At 35.0% G+C, this 18209-nt stretch overlaps 1 protein-coding gene across 5 annotated transcripts in view; it reads left to right on the top strand.

Moving 5' to 3' along the window:
• ROBO2 (roundabout guidance receptor 2) overlaps window positions 1-7767 on the top strand; it is a 572640-nt gene extending 564873 nt beyond the window's left edge. For 2 of the 5 annotated variants that reach the window (XM_061194027.1, XM_061194029.1), the window contains 3 exons: window positions 3477-3749; window positions 5549-5749; window positions 7537-7767. In XM_061194027.1, the coding sequence (XP_061050010.1) occupies window positions 3477-3749; window positions 5549-5749; window positions 7537-7538 (476 nt within the window). In that variant the 3' untranslated portion in view covers window positions 7539-7767. The remainder of the gene's footprint in view (window positions 1-3476; window positions 3750-5548; window positions 5750-7536) is intronic. The other 3 variants (XM_061194031.1, XM_061194032.1, XM_061194028.1) reach the window with 2 other exon arrangements.
• Window positions 7768-18209: the final 10442 nt, after the last annotated feature.

An 18209-nucleotide genomic window follows, 5' to 3' on the forward strand; every position in this document is an offset into this window, starting at 1 on the left:
TCACCTGAGCAGGCATTGTTCAGTTCAAATCATCTATTGCATTTGCATAAGCCAAAGAATATCCTTTAAAGCCAATACATTGACCAATGCTAAACAAAGGAGGCAGAGAGGTAGTTCTCTATCTGTCAGCCTTTTTTCCCATCTCCTTCCAGCCTGTCCTCCCCTCACCCTACTGTCTATTCAGAGAAGGGGCTCTTTTCCAGCTCTACCATGGACTAGCTTTGACCATTGAGCAAATTTCTTTATTCATTAATCTATTCATTCAAATATTTATTAAGCTTATACCAAATGACAGGCACAATGGGAACCGTACAGACAAAATTCCCTGCCCTCCTGTAGCTTACATTCTAGTGAGAGAAGATAGATAAAGACCAACATAAATATATAAGTGAAAAATAAAAGTATACAAGATGGTTGTAAGTGTCATGGAGAAAAAAAAAAAACATAGGAAAGAAGTTGAGAAATATAGAAGTGGGGGAAGTTTTAAACTAGATTGCTCAGGGAAGGACTTACCAAGATGATGACATTTGAGAAAAGACTGGAAGATTACAAGGGAAAGAGCAATGATGATATCTGAGGAAAAGTCATTCCAGGAAATGAGAACAGCAAGTGGAATCCTGAAATATTTGATAAAAAGGAAGAGGAGCAGTGTGACTGAAGCAGAGGGAGCAACAAAATAGCCTGTGAAGTCAGACAAGTAAGTGAGGACCAGCGTTCTGTAGGACCTTTAAGTTTCTATAAGGACATTGGCTCTTTACTTTGAGTGGGAAACCACTGATGGTATGTATGTGTGTGTGTGTGTGTGTGTGCATGTGTGTGTGTTTAAGGCAGAGGAGTAACAGGATTTTCCTTATATTTTTATTAAAAAACAAGTCATTCTAGATGTTAGGTTGAGGTAGACTGAATGTGCTTCTATGTGGAATCACAGAAACCACATGGGAAATTGTGGAAGTAATGTAGGGAATAGATGCTAGAGGTTCATGTCAAGCTAGAATCAGTGGAAGCAATGAGAAATGTTGAATTCTGAGTATGGTTTGGAGGCAGAGCCCACAGGGTTTGTTAATGAAATTAATAAAGGCTGTAAAGCAGGGAAGCCAAAAATTACTCCAAAGTTATGGCCAACTTGTAGTAATTGAGATGAGGAACACTAGAGAGGAAGTATAGTTTGTGGAGGAAGATCTAGAGCTCAGATTTCATGTGTGAAATTTGAGATACTTTCCAAACATCAAAGCTGAACTCTCCAGTATGGATTTGGTTAGATGAGTCTGGAGTTCATGGAAGGAGAGACCCAGGCTGGAGATACTTATTTCTTTATGCCTTTTTTTCTTACCTAAAAAAAAGAGTATAATAATGGCACATATATCATTGAACTGTTGTGTGCCTGACAATAGCAAATCCTCAGTAGGCCAGCCAGAGACTCTTTAGTGAATTGATTTAGTTGAAATGAATCAACAGAGAAATGAATAATAAATTTAATTTAAGTAAACATATTTGATTACATACTTTTATTTTTTCCACAGCCATTCTTAATCTCATCTTTTTTCCAATTTGTTTATTTCAATGTGCTTTCAATGTTCTTTCTTCTTAGACTATACAAACTCCAAGGATATTACTTAATTACGTAGCCATATAATTTCAGGTTAAATTAAATAGTAATCAGAATTTTAGCTAGCATAAGCAGATGCCATTTTGGCCATTTTAAAAATTAAGCTGCTCTGATGGAGGATAAAAATCGGTGACAAGATATGTTATTTTAGAAGCAAATATAATAATTTCCCCCCAACTGGCAGTCTTAAGTCCAATTACTCAAATGAAATAATTAATTTGCATTTATAATAATACAAACTGAAGGGAGTCAGTGTTGAATATAAAGAAAATACCAAACTCATTGGTGGATTATTCAACAAACAGTTTCCTCAGGATTGGATTAGCTCTTCATTTTGGAAGAAATGTTGCAATTGCAACTTTATTCTCCCAGATAGAAAACCTGTTCCCTTCAATAATTAGTGATTCATAATCTAACAAGAGGACATACATAAGAACTGGGAATGTTGCTCCAATGTGGGAACTCCCGAAGCAGATACGGAGGAGATTTTCATTGTTGGTTCAATGGAGGACAGTATTATTTTGTTCATAAGAGAGAGTATGAAGCTTCTTAATAAAGTCTTTAAAAGGAGCAACTTAGCCTTCCTTAAAGAAATTATGCTTTGTACACAAGAAATTTTCCCCTTTTAAATTTCATGAACAATATTATTAGACACAAGTGCATCATTACTAAAATGGCATGGGAAATAATTACCTATGTTATATACAGTATCCTCTATTAATGATATAAGTATGTATATTGTCCATGATATTTGATCTTTGTGAACAAATAACATAATTACTGATACTCTAAGGATGAACAAAGAAGTTTGCAACAGCATTCCAGAAAAATGAGAAGAAAATAATCCAAAAGAACGTTAGAATGTTTAGAAGATTTCAAAATCTTCCACAAAGTAATTTCAGGACTAGTATAATAGAATAAATTATATAATAGAACTATAATACTTAAAGAAATATGAAAGAAGGGATTATGATTTCACAACCAAAGACATTCAAAATATAAAAGTGTCATGGAATGAAAAGCTAATAAAAGAAAAATGACAAATTAGCTGAGTATTTGAACTTTTAATTTTTTTCATATCTGATATTTAATGTAAAGAGCTTTTATGAAAAATTATCTATTCCACCACATCTCAAATTTTCATGATGCATTGTCTACTCTAGCACCATGAAGCGTATTCTATCTAAACTCTGAACATTGGTTATTACTTATTAAAATTAATACATTGGAAGATTATAATATATTAGTTGTAACTCATTAGCTAACTCATGAAACGAACAGCCAGAATTGGTTGTCAGACAGAATGTTAATTGCATTTAATAAATGTTAGCTTAACCCTTTGACTGTTGCTAAATGTGCCACGTACACGGATAAGAGCAGTCATATGCTGTATATGATACGGCATACAGTTCTTAATTTCCCAAGGGCAACATTTCCTATGGAGATTGGCAGGGCAGCTTTTATTCTTCCCAGGGCCTTTTATTAACACAGCTGCTAGAATTTCTATTCACTTTGTGTCTTGGTGTTTCTACTTTGGGGAGGTGGCAGCGGACAATGGATTAAAGATGGAGAAACCATAAACTGCTCTTTACACCTTGAACATCAGCCTCAATGTGCAATTGAAAACACTCTCTATGTACAATAGTTGGATAAAGCCAGTTGATTTTATTTCAAAGACACTGTGATCAAAAGATAGCAAAGAGATCAATAATGTGCATTTTAGATATAAATAACTGACCTTTTCCTCCCCCAAATTCATTTCGCATAGGTGATACCTGTAGGAGGGCAAGGGTTTTTTCTTCATCTTGAATTAAAACCTGTACTTTTCATTACATTTTAGTCCATTCTAAACATTATTCAAAATTTTTAGATCTTCCACCACCACCAGATCCCCCTCCCGGTCAGGGTTTAAGGCAGCAAATAGGCCCGAGCCAGCATGCTGGTAACGTGGAAAACTCAACAGAGAGAAAAGGAAGCTCTCTGGAGAGACAGCAAGCATCCAACTTAGAAGACACAAAGAGCTCTTTGGATTGTCCAGCTAAAACATCCCTAGAGTGGCAGCGACAAACCCAGGAATGGATAAACTCCACAGAACGCCAAGAAGACATACGGAAAGCCCTCCACAAACAAGGTGTTGGACCAGGTGTGTTCTGCACAGTCCCAAGAAAGTGTGGACTTTTACATTTTTTTTTCTACCAGGTATCTTGGAAATGCCAGTTGTTTAAGGGCACCTGAAATGCGTTTGCTTTGAATCACTAATTGAAGTTGGAATTCCGCAGCAGAGATCACGAGCACATCCCTTACGGCTGAGTCAGTTCAGTGAGGGTTGTTCCTCAAGTTTACCTCTGCACAGGGTCTTTGAGCTCAAGAGACCTCCAGGCTTCATCTGCAGTGCTCAAGAGACCATTTGATTTTTTTGTTTGTTTCTTTTGCCTTTTAATGTTTGTATTGAGTCCTTTTAGACCACTAAATTTCATCTTTAGTGTCAGTTGAATCTCTGCCTTCAACCGTTTGTTCATTTTGACTGAAGTAACTAGTCATTTTGAGAGGCGAACTCGCTTCAGTCAAATCGGTAAATTAATGGAAATAACAAAGTTGCATATAAATAGGCAATCACAGAATTCTCATATTAGAAAAGGTTAAACTGGAGCCTGCACTTGCTCCAACTGATTAAATTTAGTTGATAACACTTCAACGAGAAATGTTTTTGTTTATAACTCAAACTTCCTGGAAATGTCACAAAATAAGTTTCATGGTTTGTGGTTGGATTTTTTTTGGGTAGGGGGATGTTGAGCCACTTATAGAAATGGATTTTCTAGAACATCTCTTCTTATGTCAGGATTCATTGAGTATTAAAACATACACACACACACACACACACACACACACACACAATTGAAAGAGTTTCCTTACACATTCTTTTATTCATTCGGACTCAGTCTTTTCTGGATATGTCCTCTACTCATGCATTTTCAATAATTATATTTTGTCACAACTTGGTGCTTAAGGTTTTAGAAGATACAGTTATAAAAAAGCCAAAATATGATAATATTAGTATCTAGATTTAGTGGAACATTTAGGATGCTTACACCATTAAGGTTGTGAGAGAAAAATCACGTGACCCTTGTCATTAAAGACTATCTAAAAAGAAATACTAAATTCAGTCAGCATTTTTTTTAGTCATCTAATCGCAGTAATAATAACCCATACCTAGAAGGAAAGAAAAAACAGAGAGGTGGAGAGAAAGAGAGGGGAGAAAAAAAGAAAGAAGAAAGAAAGTAAAAAAAGAGAGAAAGAAAAAAGTTATTTCAGTGTTTTAAGTATTTAGTAATGCACATCGTGAATTATTTTTAGAGAGATGGTACATAAAAAGAATATGGACATTATTTATTAAAATGAATGAGTTTCTCTTTTTCTTTTAAGGAAATACACAGCTTTTCAAATAATGTATTTCTATCCAAAGAAGCAATAGAAATTTAAGAAGCTTAGTTTATTAAACTGATATATACTTATTTATCTAAGTTGATTGAGAAAATGTTGCCATAATTTAAACTAAAACAAAAACCATGTTCCTTCCTTCTTAATGAAAAAAGTAAATTGCAGGCTCTTTGAACCCAGAAATTATTCTCAGAAATGCTTTAGTTAAACAATATGGTTATTGTATGCAAGTATCTTTTAAACTGAGTTTAAATTTTGCAAATAATATATAACATTAGATACTTATCCCAAGATCTCTTTTAATTTAATCCTGCCTCAGTTCCTATTGTAGGACATGTTGCTTGCACATAGAAATTCCTTTACTATTTGGGCCTTATTAAACTCTTATTTTTAATTTTACTGAAGAGTGGAATCATAAAATAGCCTAGCTTGAGCTTAGTATTTAAAGTTTTGTTTTGCCTCCACATTGCTGTTCAACGCAAACTTTTGTGTTTCTTTTTTCAGAGGAGACCTTGGTGCCCTACAGCAAGCCCAGTTTCCCATCTCCAGGGGGCCATAGCTCATCAGGAACGGCTTCTTCTAAGGGATCCACTGGACCTAGGAAAGCCGAGGCATTGAGGGGAAGCCACCAGCGCAATGCCAGCGACCTTCTTGACATAGGATATATGGGCTCAAATAGTCAAGGACAGTTTACAGGTGAATTATGTAAGTGCATTAGGACGTTTAAAAGGCTATGATGATTCAGAAAGACGACTGGGTTAATAACGTAAGGGAGAAAAAAGTTTTCCTTGACCCTCTTAGGATCTCTTACTGGGTCTGAAAACCGAACGGATGAGATAGATTAACAGGAAAAAAGCATACAAATTTTATTGAATTTGTACATGAACATGGAGCCTTCACAAGAGAATGAAGACTCAAAGAAGTGACCAGAGCAGGAAGCTTTTCAATCCTTTAGACTAAGAAACAATAAATGCGTTTAAATTTGGTAAGACAGAGAGGTTTGGGCTAGGAGTAGTACATGGTGAAGAGGTAACTGAGAAGATAAGGATTAGTTTAACAAGGTTTGTTTGTACAGATTTCTCAGCCCCAAGTTCCCCATCTCTGGTGACAAGACTATCTTCCTCCTCCTGGTACTACAGGGTGGGTACCTGTCACATAGGAGATTTTATGATCCTTCAGGGAAGGATGAGGTGGGAGAGGTCACAGTGACCTCTCTGTTTCTGCTGTTGTTTTCCAAACTCCCTCGCCTTAAGGTATTCAATATGCCAAGGTACCACACATTTTGGGGTAGCATGTCCTGAACCCGTACAATGTCATTGCCACAATAAACAAATTTCAAAATTATAGAAAGCTTGCTTTACTATGAGAAAAAAAATTATGATTTTGAGTAGGTTTGGTTATAATGAAGACCACTGCTATTTACATCAGTCAAATAAACATTTTGCTCTTTCGTTTGAATTATTCTGTGCAAAAATTGCAGAATTTAGGCAATTAATTTTAATACTTACAAATTAATTAAATATAGTTCTTGTAGTTTTCTTTGCCTTTTCTTTCTTATTTAATAAGGAAATGTTGGCCCTTTGGTAGTTTTAAAGAACCTCCTTGGGAATTCCTCATTCCTTAGCTGCTCTTCATTTATTTATTTTTTTAAATTTAGGCAGTCAACCTTGAAAGGTTGATCTTTGATTTTAGTAAATTTTAATACTTGAATTATAATAGCATATAAATAAATTTTTTTGATAAAGAACTGCCATTGGTAGTTAATATAACTAAACTACTTGGCAAGTATAAAATACTAGAGAAAGGTAGGATGTCACAGTATGTCACACACAGCAAAAAACATTGAACTCTTTGTGTTAATTTCATCATGAAAGTTACCAATTTCACTATCCAATGTCAGAATTATACTTGCTGAATATTTTCAACTGCTTCCATGAATTCAGTTTATCTAAAGGAATAGCCCTGAATTCCAATCTTGTCAACTTTTACTGGTTATGTGAGAAGAGAAAGTAAACTACCTTCTTAATTTCTCTACCTCCTTATCTAAAAAATCGTATTAATCTTATGCTCACATCACGGACTGGGGGATGCCATGAGATAATGAAAGTGAAAGTACTTGCAAAACTGTAAATTTCTTTATTAATGGAAGTTATCATTACTGTTGTCTATTAATAATCTGATTAAGATATGCTTGTAATTTTTCATTTGATTCAAGACTACTTGGATTTTTCTTTAACTATTATATTGGAGTAATTATAGACTCATAAGAAGTGCAAAAATGATCTACTCGGATTTTGTCTCCAAATTTTACAGTGTTTTTTTTTTTCTTTCACTTTCCATAAGTATAATTTTTTAAATTCACAACCTCACAAAATCCAAGATGTTATCTTCATCTGTTATCTGTTTGCTTTGCTTTTTGTTATGCTGATCAAGATAAAGAATACTTACTTTAAACGCAAACTTATTTCTGATTTTTTTAAATCTCTTTATAGAGTAACTGAGAGGAGACATGCAAAGCTGCTCTGAAGGACCATCAGGTCTGAACTCATGGAAGTGATGACACTAAACAGTGCAATGAACAATTTCTATTTATGTACTATTAAAAGAACTGTAAATGCAATGTAAAGACACACAGCCACACATATCCCACAGATATTTTACTTGTGTTCTTCTCTTAAGTACACCACCCACCTTAACTCTTTCTTGTCAGGAGTATATAAAAAAAGAAAGAAAACAAAGCTCGCCCTCCAGGAAGAAAAGGATTTTCCTCTGTATATAATTTCTTTCGTGCATTGCTATGCAAGCTCACTCTTTTTAGCTCTGTTCATATTATTGTCTGTTCTTATTGGTCTGTTGTACTATATGTGAATTAATAGGCTGTGGTGCCATATATTAACTTTTAATTGTGTAACTTTTATGTTTAAATTTTGCACTGCAATTTTATTTGGTGATAAGCACAAATCTCTACTCCTCGTGACATGAAGAAAAAGACTGAATGTGAAGGGAGTTTCTGTACTGTAAGCTAGGTTGGATAATGCTGGTTGTAACCAATCATGTTAGGGGGTTTTCAGTTGGGGTGTAGAAATAGGAAAGATGCAAAGGAACAGTGGTGTTGGCGAAGTCTTCTTGGAACATCAGGGACTGAGTCAATTAAAAAAAAGCAGAAAGGTGGCTTTTACTATTGACAAAAGCAGGGGTCAAAAGAAGGAAGTTGAAGTCTTAAGACTGAATAGGCATTAAAATATACAGGTAGCAATGATGTACTAAACTTGCTTAAAAAAAAGAAATTAAAGTTATATTTAGAATCAACTTTACCTGTCATTGTAATTGACCCATCTGAGAACTACAACAAGCAAAAGGAAATTCAGGTGTTTCACAAGAGCTGTATTTATATTACAGTTTTTTTAAAAAAGCATTTTCTGAATTACCATAACTAATCTCTCCAACTCATTAAGTCAGAATATAATATGAAGTTCCCCAAGGAAACAAACAAAATGAACTCTAGAGTATCTAGCAAATAGTTAAAGAGGCAATTTATTACTAGGACATACTCGAGCTGCTTCCAAATATAAAAACTCTATTGCAATATCTTGTTTCATCTTTCTAATACATGTACAGTACACACTAGAGGATAGAGCTGCATCACTTAAATTCATGATTTTTTAAAAATAATGCAGTCTATATACAATTTTGTGTTTTATTTGATTAAGAAGTGAAGTTATGCCACCAAATATATAGCCAATTGTAAGTGCTTAAAAAGCAGTGCTCAGAGTATGTTCAGTTCACAGTAAGTAGAGTTATTGGAATAAATATTTTATGGTACATTCTCAAAAATTGGCTACCAACTAAAATATGTTTGACCCATTTTGAATGAGTAAATCGAAAAGAAAAATTTTAAAGAAGAAAAATGCATGTTTATACACTTTTTAAATAAACCAAACCTCGTAAGTGGACATTAATAACAGTGTCCTGCCTCATTTGTTTACATGACTTTGAGAACAAGAAGTTCCTGAACATCAGTCAGGTATCGTCCAAATGAATATGACTTTGAAATATATGTTAGCTACTGTACATGTATAGTCAATCAGTCAAGTAGAAGAGAACTTTCCTGAATTTCCCAAACTTCCCTGAAATTCCCACTTGTGACATTTTTCCATGTGCTGCCTACACAATTGTAAATTCTATTTCTAGTTATACTTTCTCATGTTTTCCCTATGATGTGTTCAGTAGTTGGTACTATGAAAAATATTCAATGTAATGATTAGGATCGGTTCTAAAATATGGGGCCAGTTTGAATGACAGTTCATACTCCGTGCATTATTGGCTCAGTCACCAATTGTGTGTCATATTGTTATAGCAAAGGAAGGACATAGTTCAATGTTTCCATCTTTTTTATTCCCCGAGACTGCATCAACACAGGCAAGAGTAGAGGAACATAATGTTCTTTATGGGACCAACATCTGCTTGGTCCCATGTAGTTCATTTCTTCATAGAAGAGAAAAAAAATTCTGAGACCCACTTACTAATCCCTTTATCAACTTTCCACCATCAGTGCCTGAATTTTAATGCAGTTTGATTTCTCTGGGACAGAGAGACTGGGGAAGATGAGAAGTGTCTGTGAAGAATGAATACTTATTCACAGCTCTAAGATGTGAGGAATTTAATTCTTTATTTATGCAGTTCCCTACTTCACCTCTTTCTATTTAAAAGCAAAGTTTTGTTTGTTTTTCTTTCCTCTTTATGTTCCTCTATAACCCAGTTTAGCCTAAAACTTTAATTCATATTACACATAAACTTTTACCCCTGGTAACTGGCAGGTGTATGTGACTAATAAACTAAGACTTCAAAAGCAGAGTATGTGTATGCAGGTGACTTCTGGAGTAATGCAGGGCAGAGCATCGTACCTTCCTGATTGTCTTCAGTGCATAAAAATTAACTGTTTTGGTTAGATTATATCAGGCCTTATGGTTACTTGGAATGTTCTTTTACAATAGTTCACATCCTCTGTTAAGTCTAGTTTTAAATTAATTGATTTCAGTCTAATACTGCACCCAAAATATCCTCCTCCGTAGATATAAAGCAAGAAAAAATACCGTGGCAATTCACATGAATTCGGGAACACTACCGAAAGTCAAAAGCCTTTGTCAACTTGCTATATGTAAAAAACTTCCAATAAGGATAAGTCAGAGTATCATGAGAGCTACCATGAATTTTTTCATTTTTGAAGCCAGTTAAATGAATGTGGAAATTCACAGAGCTCACTCTTGTGCAGGTCTAAACAGAAGCCTGCATAAGCTGTCAGAAGGAAGCCTGGGTGGGAGAGAATATAATCTTACCTTGCACTCACTGGCAGCGCTGCTATGCAGTCACGCCCAACACAAGCACAGCTCCATTCTTAACATGCAAGGTCTGCACTGGGGCCATGGCCCAATCAGTGCTCCAACTCAGGTGTGCCTCAGTGTATGCAGGCAGAGTCGCCCTACCCCTTCTCCAAATCTTCCCCATGCTGTATTTAAAGTAAGGTGGGATAGTACGGGGGCATGAAAACAATTGATTTCTTCACTGGATTCAAATCCAGTTCAAAGGAGAATATAGGAAAATCCAGACCAACATTTAAGATATCCTGTAACCAAAGGGAAGTAAAAGCATTGCAAGTTGACTTTCTCTGTAACAAAACATTAAATGGTGTTCTATGTCCTAGTCTAATGCTCTGGCTATTTAAATATACCTTCAGTGGGATTTGAGTTGAAAGTTTGTATGAGTTTAATAGAACACCTCCAAATTTCTATTCAACAAATTTATGTAATTGTCCATTGACAACATAATTATAATACCAATGAGCTCTTAACTGTGGTTTCTCCAATGGAAAGTGATTGTGTGTCAGTATTAAAGATATGCAGAACCGTAACGTTCACTGATTTGTTCATCTGCTTCTGTATATTGTATTTATAGAATTACATGACAAGAATTGGTGTAAAGCAACATGTCTTTCCACATTATCTTAGAGGTGAAGTTACTTTTATTTTGCTTCTCTGCGATATGTACTTCAAATGAAACACCATAATTTTTACTAATGAAGTTCAATTTTTTCTTATCTCATAATTTTCAAAAGCATTTATTGTGACTTTAAAGTGTTGCAAGATAAGGGATTTTGTGGCCGTGGGTAGACTTTTTATACTTTGTTTTATAGATGTACTTTTCTTTTAACTGTAGTTTGTTTAAGTCACCAAACAGTGTCCAAAATCTTAATGTGTTTCATTTGATGTTGTTAGATCGGAAAAGAAATTGGCATAAAATTGATTAATAGTATTGTCAAAGAATTGTGTATTGTGTACTCACTGGGAAAAAAATAAAATATATTCACATTTCAAATCTGTAAAAAAGCCATTTATGTAAAACAGACTTGCTTGTAGACAAATCAAAAACAGACCATTTTGTCACTTTCAGAACTCTACATTAATATTTTGTGGCCAAATGCATAATCTCATTTTCTCATTTGGTTATGGGTTGGTGGTGATTAATAGAAATTGGTGTTGACTTAGAGTAGTGACTAAAAGTCACTGATGAAATGTTAAAAGCGTTTGAAATTACAGATCCCACTCTATCAGCACTACTGTACAGATCTGATCTTCCCCATGCCACAAAGGACTTCAGATAGATAGAATACAAACTTCTTGGCTCATTCGTTTTCACTAAGTACAATTACAGGTTCAGATGCTCTGTAAAAATAAAAAGAATTTTTGAGTTCTTTAAATTAATAATCATAGTAACAGGAAAGTGAAAAAAAAGAAACCTTTAACTCTAAATATTTTTAAAAATACATGGTAAGTGGACCATACATTTCAGAGTTTAATTTACATTAATAATAAAATAAAATAGTATTAAAATAATTACAAATAATGCTGTCTTAATATAATACAATGGCAATATATAATATATGTGGTTAAAGAAAAAATATATCAGTTACCAGTATGATAAATGGTAGCGGAATTACAAAACAATCATTGCTCTATTGAGTCTGAGTGTACCATGGAATCTCCTGCAAATGGCGGAAGTGCAAAGTTACCAGAAAGGTTTATTAAAGATACACTATGCTCTATTTTTTTTTCCCACTATTCTCTCTTAATTATTGTACATGAGCTAGAGAAAAGATGTATCAATGTTACAAGAAAGCATTTAAACAACAAATAATATTTAATGTCCTCAACTTGTGGAAATGTATTTTACCTCTTTCAAAGAAGCGATCAGGAGAGTTCATGCTAAATTTCACTTTATAGCAGAGATGTGAAAAAAAACTGCAGTAACAGAAAACTGTCATAAGAATTCAAAAGAAAAGGCAAGTAGAAAGACTTGCTAAGGGTGGGACGGGGACGGTGCTGGGATTCGCGGGGTGGGTGGGGAAGTTATATGCCATCTCCAAAAGCTCTCAAGGACTCTTTCACCTTGATGAATTTAGCGTTTTGTTTTGGTCTTCACCCTCAGAAGGAATTTTCTTCAGGCCCAGGGAAGGAATCTGGTACACAAGAGTTGCAAAGTTGTCAAGAATCCAAGTGACAGATGCAAGACACTTGTATGATTGTGCATTTAATTTATAAAGAACTACAAAGGTGACTTCCTTTGCATCTTCTAGTCAACACATTTTCTCCTTCCAGCTGTCAAGCTACAAGAAATATATATATATATTCAGTTATCTTTGTAATTAATAAAGGAAAGATACTTTTGTTTTATAATTCAAATACAATGACCTTGGGCTCAAGTCAACCTCCAATTTGCAGGCCCTTGTAACTGCCCTTAGGTCACAGCACCATATCACCCTTTGTCTACAAAATGCCTTGGTGGATACAGCTTCTGGGTAGTAGACAACATTTTTTGGTCAATTTTTATTTATTTTATTATTTTTATTTTTGGCTGTGTTGGGTCTTCGTTTCTGTGCGAGGGCTTTCTCTAGTTGTGGCAAGCGGGGGCCACTCTTCATCGCGGTGCGCGGGCCTCTCACTGTCGCGGCCTCTCTTGTTGCGGAGCACAGGCTCCAGACGCGCAGGCTCAGTAGTTGTGGCTCACGGGCCCAGTTGCTCCGCGGCATGTGGGATCTTCCCAGACCAGGGCTCGAACCCGTGTCCCCTGAATTAGCAGGCAGATTCTCAACCACTGCGTCACCAGGGAAGCCCAAGAAAAGTATCTTTTTGATTAATGTTTTTGAACTAAAGGAAAAGAGGCCTGAAGCAAGACTTTCCAAAAAATTCACAAGCAATAAAATCTGCACTAGTTTCATTAATTTCCCTTCGCCCCATCACATTATCCAATATTCTAGTTTTTCTCAAAACAGTCTATGGAATTTTAATAGGTATATTTAAAATAAAGAAGAAGATAAAGGAGTGAAAATTCTATGGTTGAATATGTAGAGATTTCTTTACTACTTGACTTCTTTTCAAATCTGTTCAAATCTTATCTGACATAAAACCCTTAGTCCTGGAGCATCTTGTAAGACTAGTACTATGTGAACCCGCTTTGAGAAATACTCTTCTAGAAGCTGTCATACCTCATTCTGTCCCGAGGCTCTACATTAGTAGCCCCCAAGGCATGCATGCCATGCCTTGCTGTGGTTTTTTTAAAGTCATTCAGTCATGAGAAAAACACATGTGAATCCCAGGTATTCTGTGGAGATAATAGAGAAAAAATATGTAGTGAGAAATTGCATGTATCCTCCCCTTTTTGGTAGAGTTTCAAGTACTTAATTGATATCAGTGTTGAGCACTTGATCAACAGGTAAGGTTGCAATATGTTCTTTAGCTTTTCCGTATTTCTTTTGTGTATTGTTAAATCTCCAAATCATTAGGCTAAAACGAAAGCACGAAAATACACTCATTGTCTTCCATCTCCCCTAACTCCCAACTCTTAAAAAAGGATAGTTTATTCATTTTTTAAGAGTACTGTCTGATTATTACTAGGTTCTACTTCAAATGGAACATTGCTAAAAATAATAGTGGATCACACAAAATTTACAAGGACAGAACTTATAATTTGTCAATAAGACAATAGAGAACTAAGTTGCAGTGGGATGTGGAAAACAGCTAATTAGTAATGATGAACTTCAGTGTACTCAGAAATGGATAAATATAAAAATATAAAAGAAAAATTGAGGATTACCGTTATATGAACTTTTGCTGGCATTAAGTGTAAAAGAAGATGATATGTTATAAGGGAAATTAAAGTGAAATGGGGGGACAAGGGACTTAAATGTACTTGATTAATTTTGAATAATGGTAGATGAATGCAATCAATAGATTAAAATGCCTCAACATAGATGATTTGAGAGTAGTTGCTTACAGGTAATGGTTAGTTTAATAAAAAAGACTAAACAGGTAAATGGAAGCAGCCTGGAAAAAAAGACACAAGATGAAAGTGGCAGTCAGCTTTAGAAAAGGGATTAAAACATTTTCAATAAATGTGCAAGCATTTTTGTGCAAGTAATTATACTCCAAAGATTAAATCCCTGTCTTCATTAATGTTGATGTGCTAATTTTTCTTAGCCTTTACCTGGCATTTAAAGTATACTTTAGGTATAGTATAGTATACTATACCTAAAATGTATAAAATACACACTCATAAACATATGACAATAAAGCATAATTTTAAAGAAATATGTGTGTTAAATATCCAATATCATCCAATTCCTATTAAAATCATTTAACTAGTTATTATCATAAAAGTTAAAATTTATAATGATGATAAGAGCTGCTTTTATCATTGACTCTCAAGAGGAAAGATATTTTGGATCTGTTTAATAATATTAAAAATAAAATGAATAATAACACTTAAAATGTATTTTGTAGCCAATAGATGTAGTAGGAGATACACACATATGTATACACACACACAAATACATATATAAATGATTTTCAATTCAGTAGAATCTAAGATACGATGAATACACTCATGGAGTATGGAAAAGGGCACCTAACAAAGACTATAGGCATCAAGACAAGTATCCCAGACTGAATAATGCTTTAGATAATCTCTGTTTCTCCTGGACAAATTATATAAGCATTTATACTTATATGTATGTATATATACACTCACGTGCATATATGTTTTTATATATATGCATTTTTATTTGTGTGTAGTACACATACACTCATTTTTTATATATACATTTATATTTATACATATGTGTACATACACTCATGTACACATAAACTTATGTATATCATGTGCATCATATATATCATAATATATACGTATATGTGAAGGAATGGATATTTTGTTGTTTGAATAACCAAATGTTTTAGAATGAATAAACAAATGTTGTATACATAGTATTGTGCTTGGCACAATGTCATGGGAGGCTGGCAGTGATAAATAATACAATCTCATTATAAACTAGTCAAAAGCAATAGAAGGCATGAACATTATATTAGAAGTAGCAAGTGAAGCAAACAGTATAAGACTGAATGTCGCAGAAATCCATTTCAGGAGTTAACAGGTAGGAGAGAACACTGAGGGCTGGTATGGTCAGTGAGACTTCGGTGATAAAACAGATTGGGTTTGGCCTTAAATGGGAAGAATTGATAGAACATAACCTGGTGGAGAGGAAGCAGACACAACGCAGTCTCCAGCCTACAGGAAACTGCAGTCTCATGAGAGAACCAGCGAATTGAACCAACATTTCCAACAAACATCATAAGATGGAATCTAAGATATGATAAATATGTGCAGTGTTATAGTGAGGTATGGAAGGTGGGCACCTAACTCAGACTCTAGGGGTCAAGCCAGGCCTTCCAGACCAAATAATGCCCCAGAGAGTCTCTATTCCTCCTAAACAAAGGAGTTAAATGAGGGCTTCACTTTCCCTCTGCAGAAGCACATGCTTCTTTTTCCATTCTGGGGAGGTAAGGACGTCTCACCCTCAAAGGGGATTTGTGCTTCTGTAAATGGGAAAATTCAATTCTACCTTTAAATTCTATGTATCCAAATTTGCCATTCATGTGATACGTTTCCAAATAAAGAACGCTATATAAGCCTAAATGTGCAAACTAAATAAGTATCATAAATATAACACAGTGTGAAATATTCCTACTTAGAAAGTGTGCAGTTTCATGTAAACAACAACAGGAAATACCAGGCAGAAGCAGAACGAGACCAATTAGGAGGAACACAATCCCAAATGGGGCAGAGCAGCTTTCCACACATGTGCCATTGAATGCAGCAGAGCCAAACCAGACCCCAGGGCTCAAATAGGAACTTCATTAGGGAAAATTAAGAACAATACACAATGCTGATAAATCTGATACAATAATCTGCCTGAGGACCAACCACAAAAGGAGCACAAACAAATCAAACTATATCCTGGCAAGAACAGATGAATTGAAACCAAGATAATGATGTGCAATAAAACTTTGTAGGGAAAAATGGATCTTGGTCCTCCTGTCTTACCTCCCTCCCATTCTGCCTTCCCCCAGGATCCTAATGAGTTGTTGATTATCTTTTATTAAAGACCAACAACAGAAAAGCTCAGAAACACGAAAAATAATGAGAGCATAAGACGAAGTATGGATAATTACGAAGTGGCAAAATATAATTAATCATCCTTTCCCTGCAAATCTCTTCTGAAGTGGCTCCATAATTTTAAAATGCCCAAGAACTTTTATTTTGTAAAACCCATGCACATTCATGAACACACACATACAAATGGCAAACAAAGCTATTTGCTGACAAAATTAAGTTGCTATGAGATTTAGGGGGCAATATTCAGCATACCCTTGAATGTGAGTTTGCTAGATTAGCTTTCCAGGCATAAACTATACCTGCTCAACACTTTATTTGATATCTTTCTCTAGTTATAGCTTGTCCTCAGAGATTTCAAGTTTTCCATGTTTAAATTTAGTGCTATTAGAAATGATTTTTTTCCCTTGAAAATGTGGATATTTATTTTCCCAACCATTTGAGATTTGAGAGAGGGTTTCTTAAAACATATTGTGAATTATTTTAAAATGTACAACACTGAAACATCATGTCTTATGCCCCATTTGTAACTTCCAGTTTCTGATGCAACACTAAATTGAAAGGCTGCTAAATTGATTTGACTATACTGGCACCCACTGAATTATTTTACCACATTAAGTAAAAGAGTACTGTGACTTTTCATGTAAAAGCGTTCATTCTATTTGACTAAATACCCTATCTAAGAGCTTAAAGTCTGACCATATTACAAAATAAGCTAGTTAGTAGTGGAAACAGAATAGAGGGCAGCAAAAATGTGTTTAGAAACCACTAGGCACGTGCCTGTTGAACAGTTACGTTTGGGGCTTAAACCCACTTAAGAGAAGCAAAACATACATCATTTTACCTCTTTATGTCAAAGTAAACAACATGAAATTCCTCTAAAGAGACAACCATATTTATTCTACTAAAACCTCAGGCAAGCAAAAATTTACTAGGAGATTTTTTTGTATAAATTGTGGGTAAGTCAGTAGAACTATCTTCAACTGCAGCTTTGCAAAAGTCAGAGAACTATTTTTCAAATAGCTCATTTTTTAATATAAACCCTTTAAAAGCTGAGGATTGAAGTCATAGTAAATATTACCTTATCCAAGGCAATTTTATTGGTGGTGTTAAAGTGTAGGCAGTAGACCAATATTTTTTTGTACCTGGAGAGGTCAATCCACTTAAGCGACATATACTTCGGGAGCAAATAGAGTCAATATTTTCCAGTGAGAAGATCCTTGCATCATCTGAAGCATTTAGCAAATGCCTGCATGCTGCGTTATGTGGAAGAAATTGTCCTTGAGCATAAAACGATCCCTTCATGTGCTCTCGTAAGAGAAACTAAAGAAACTCAGCTATGCTGTGGAACGCACTCAGTCTGCTGAGCACACCAGAAGTCACCCCATATACCTGTGAAACAAGCAACTCGTCAATTAACCCAGTGAACCTTAGATTTTCCGTATAGATGTTGATGAGTGTGATGTACACACTGGTTTTGTTTAGTACTGTCGACAGAAAAGAATAATGCACGACCTAAAAGCTGAGAGTTATGTTTTATTCTGCATTCTTGGGACTTCAAGCCTGCTAGGCAGCCTCTCAAGTAACCCTAAGAAAACTGCTCCGAAGACAAAGGGTTGGGGGAAGCCAGAATATATAGGAGTTTCTGCAACAACACCAGGTA

The sequence above is a fragment of the Eubalaena glacialis genome, chromosome 6, assembly GCF_028564815.1.
Source record: "Eubalaena glacialis isolate mEubGla1 chromosome 6, mEubGla1.1.hap2.+ XY, whole genome shotgun sequence".
NCBI classification, from domain to species: Eukaryota; Metazoa; Chordata; class Mammalia; order Artiodactyla; family Balaenidae; genus Eubalaena; species Eubalaena glacialis.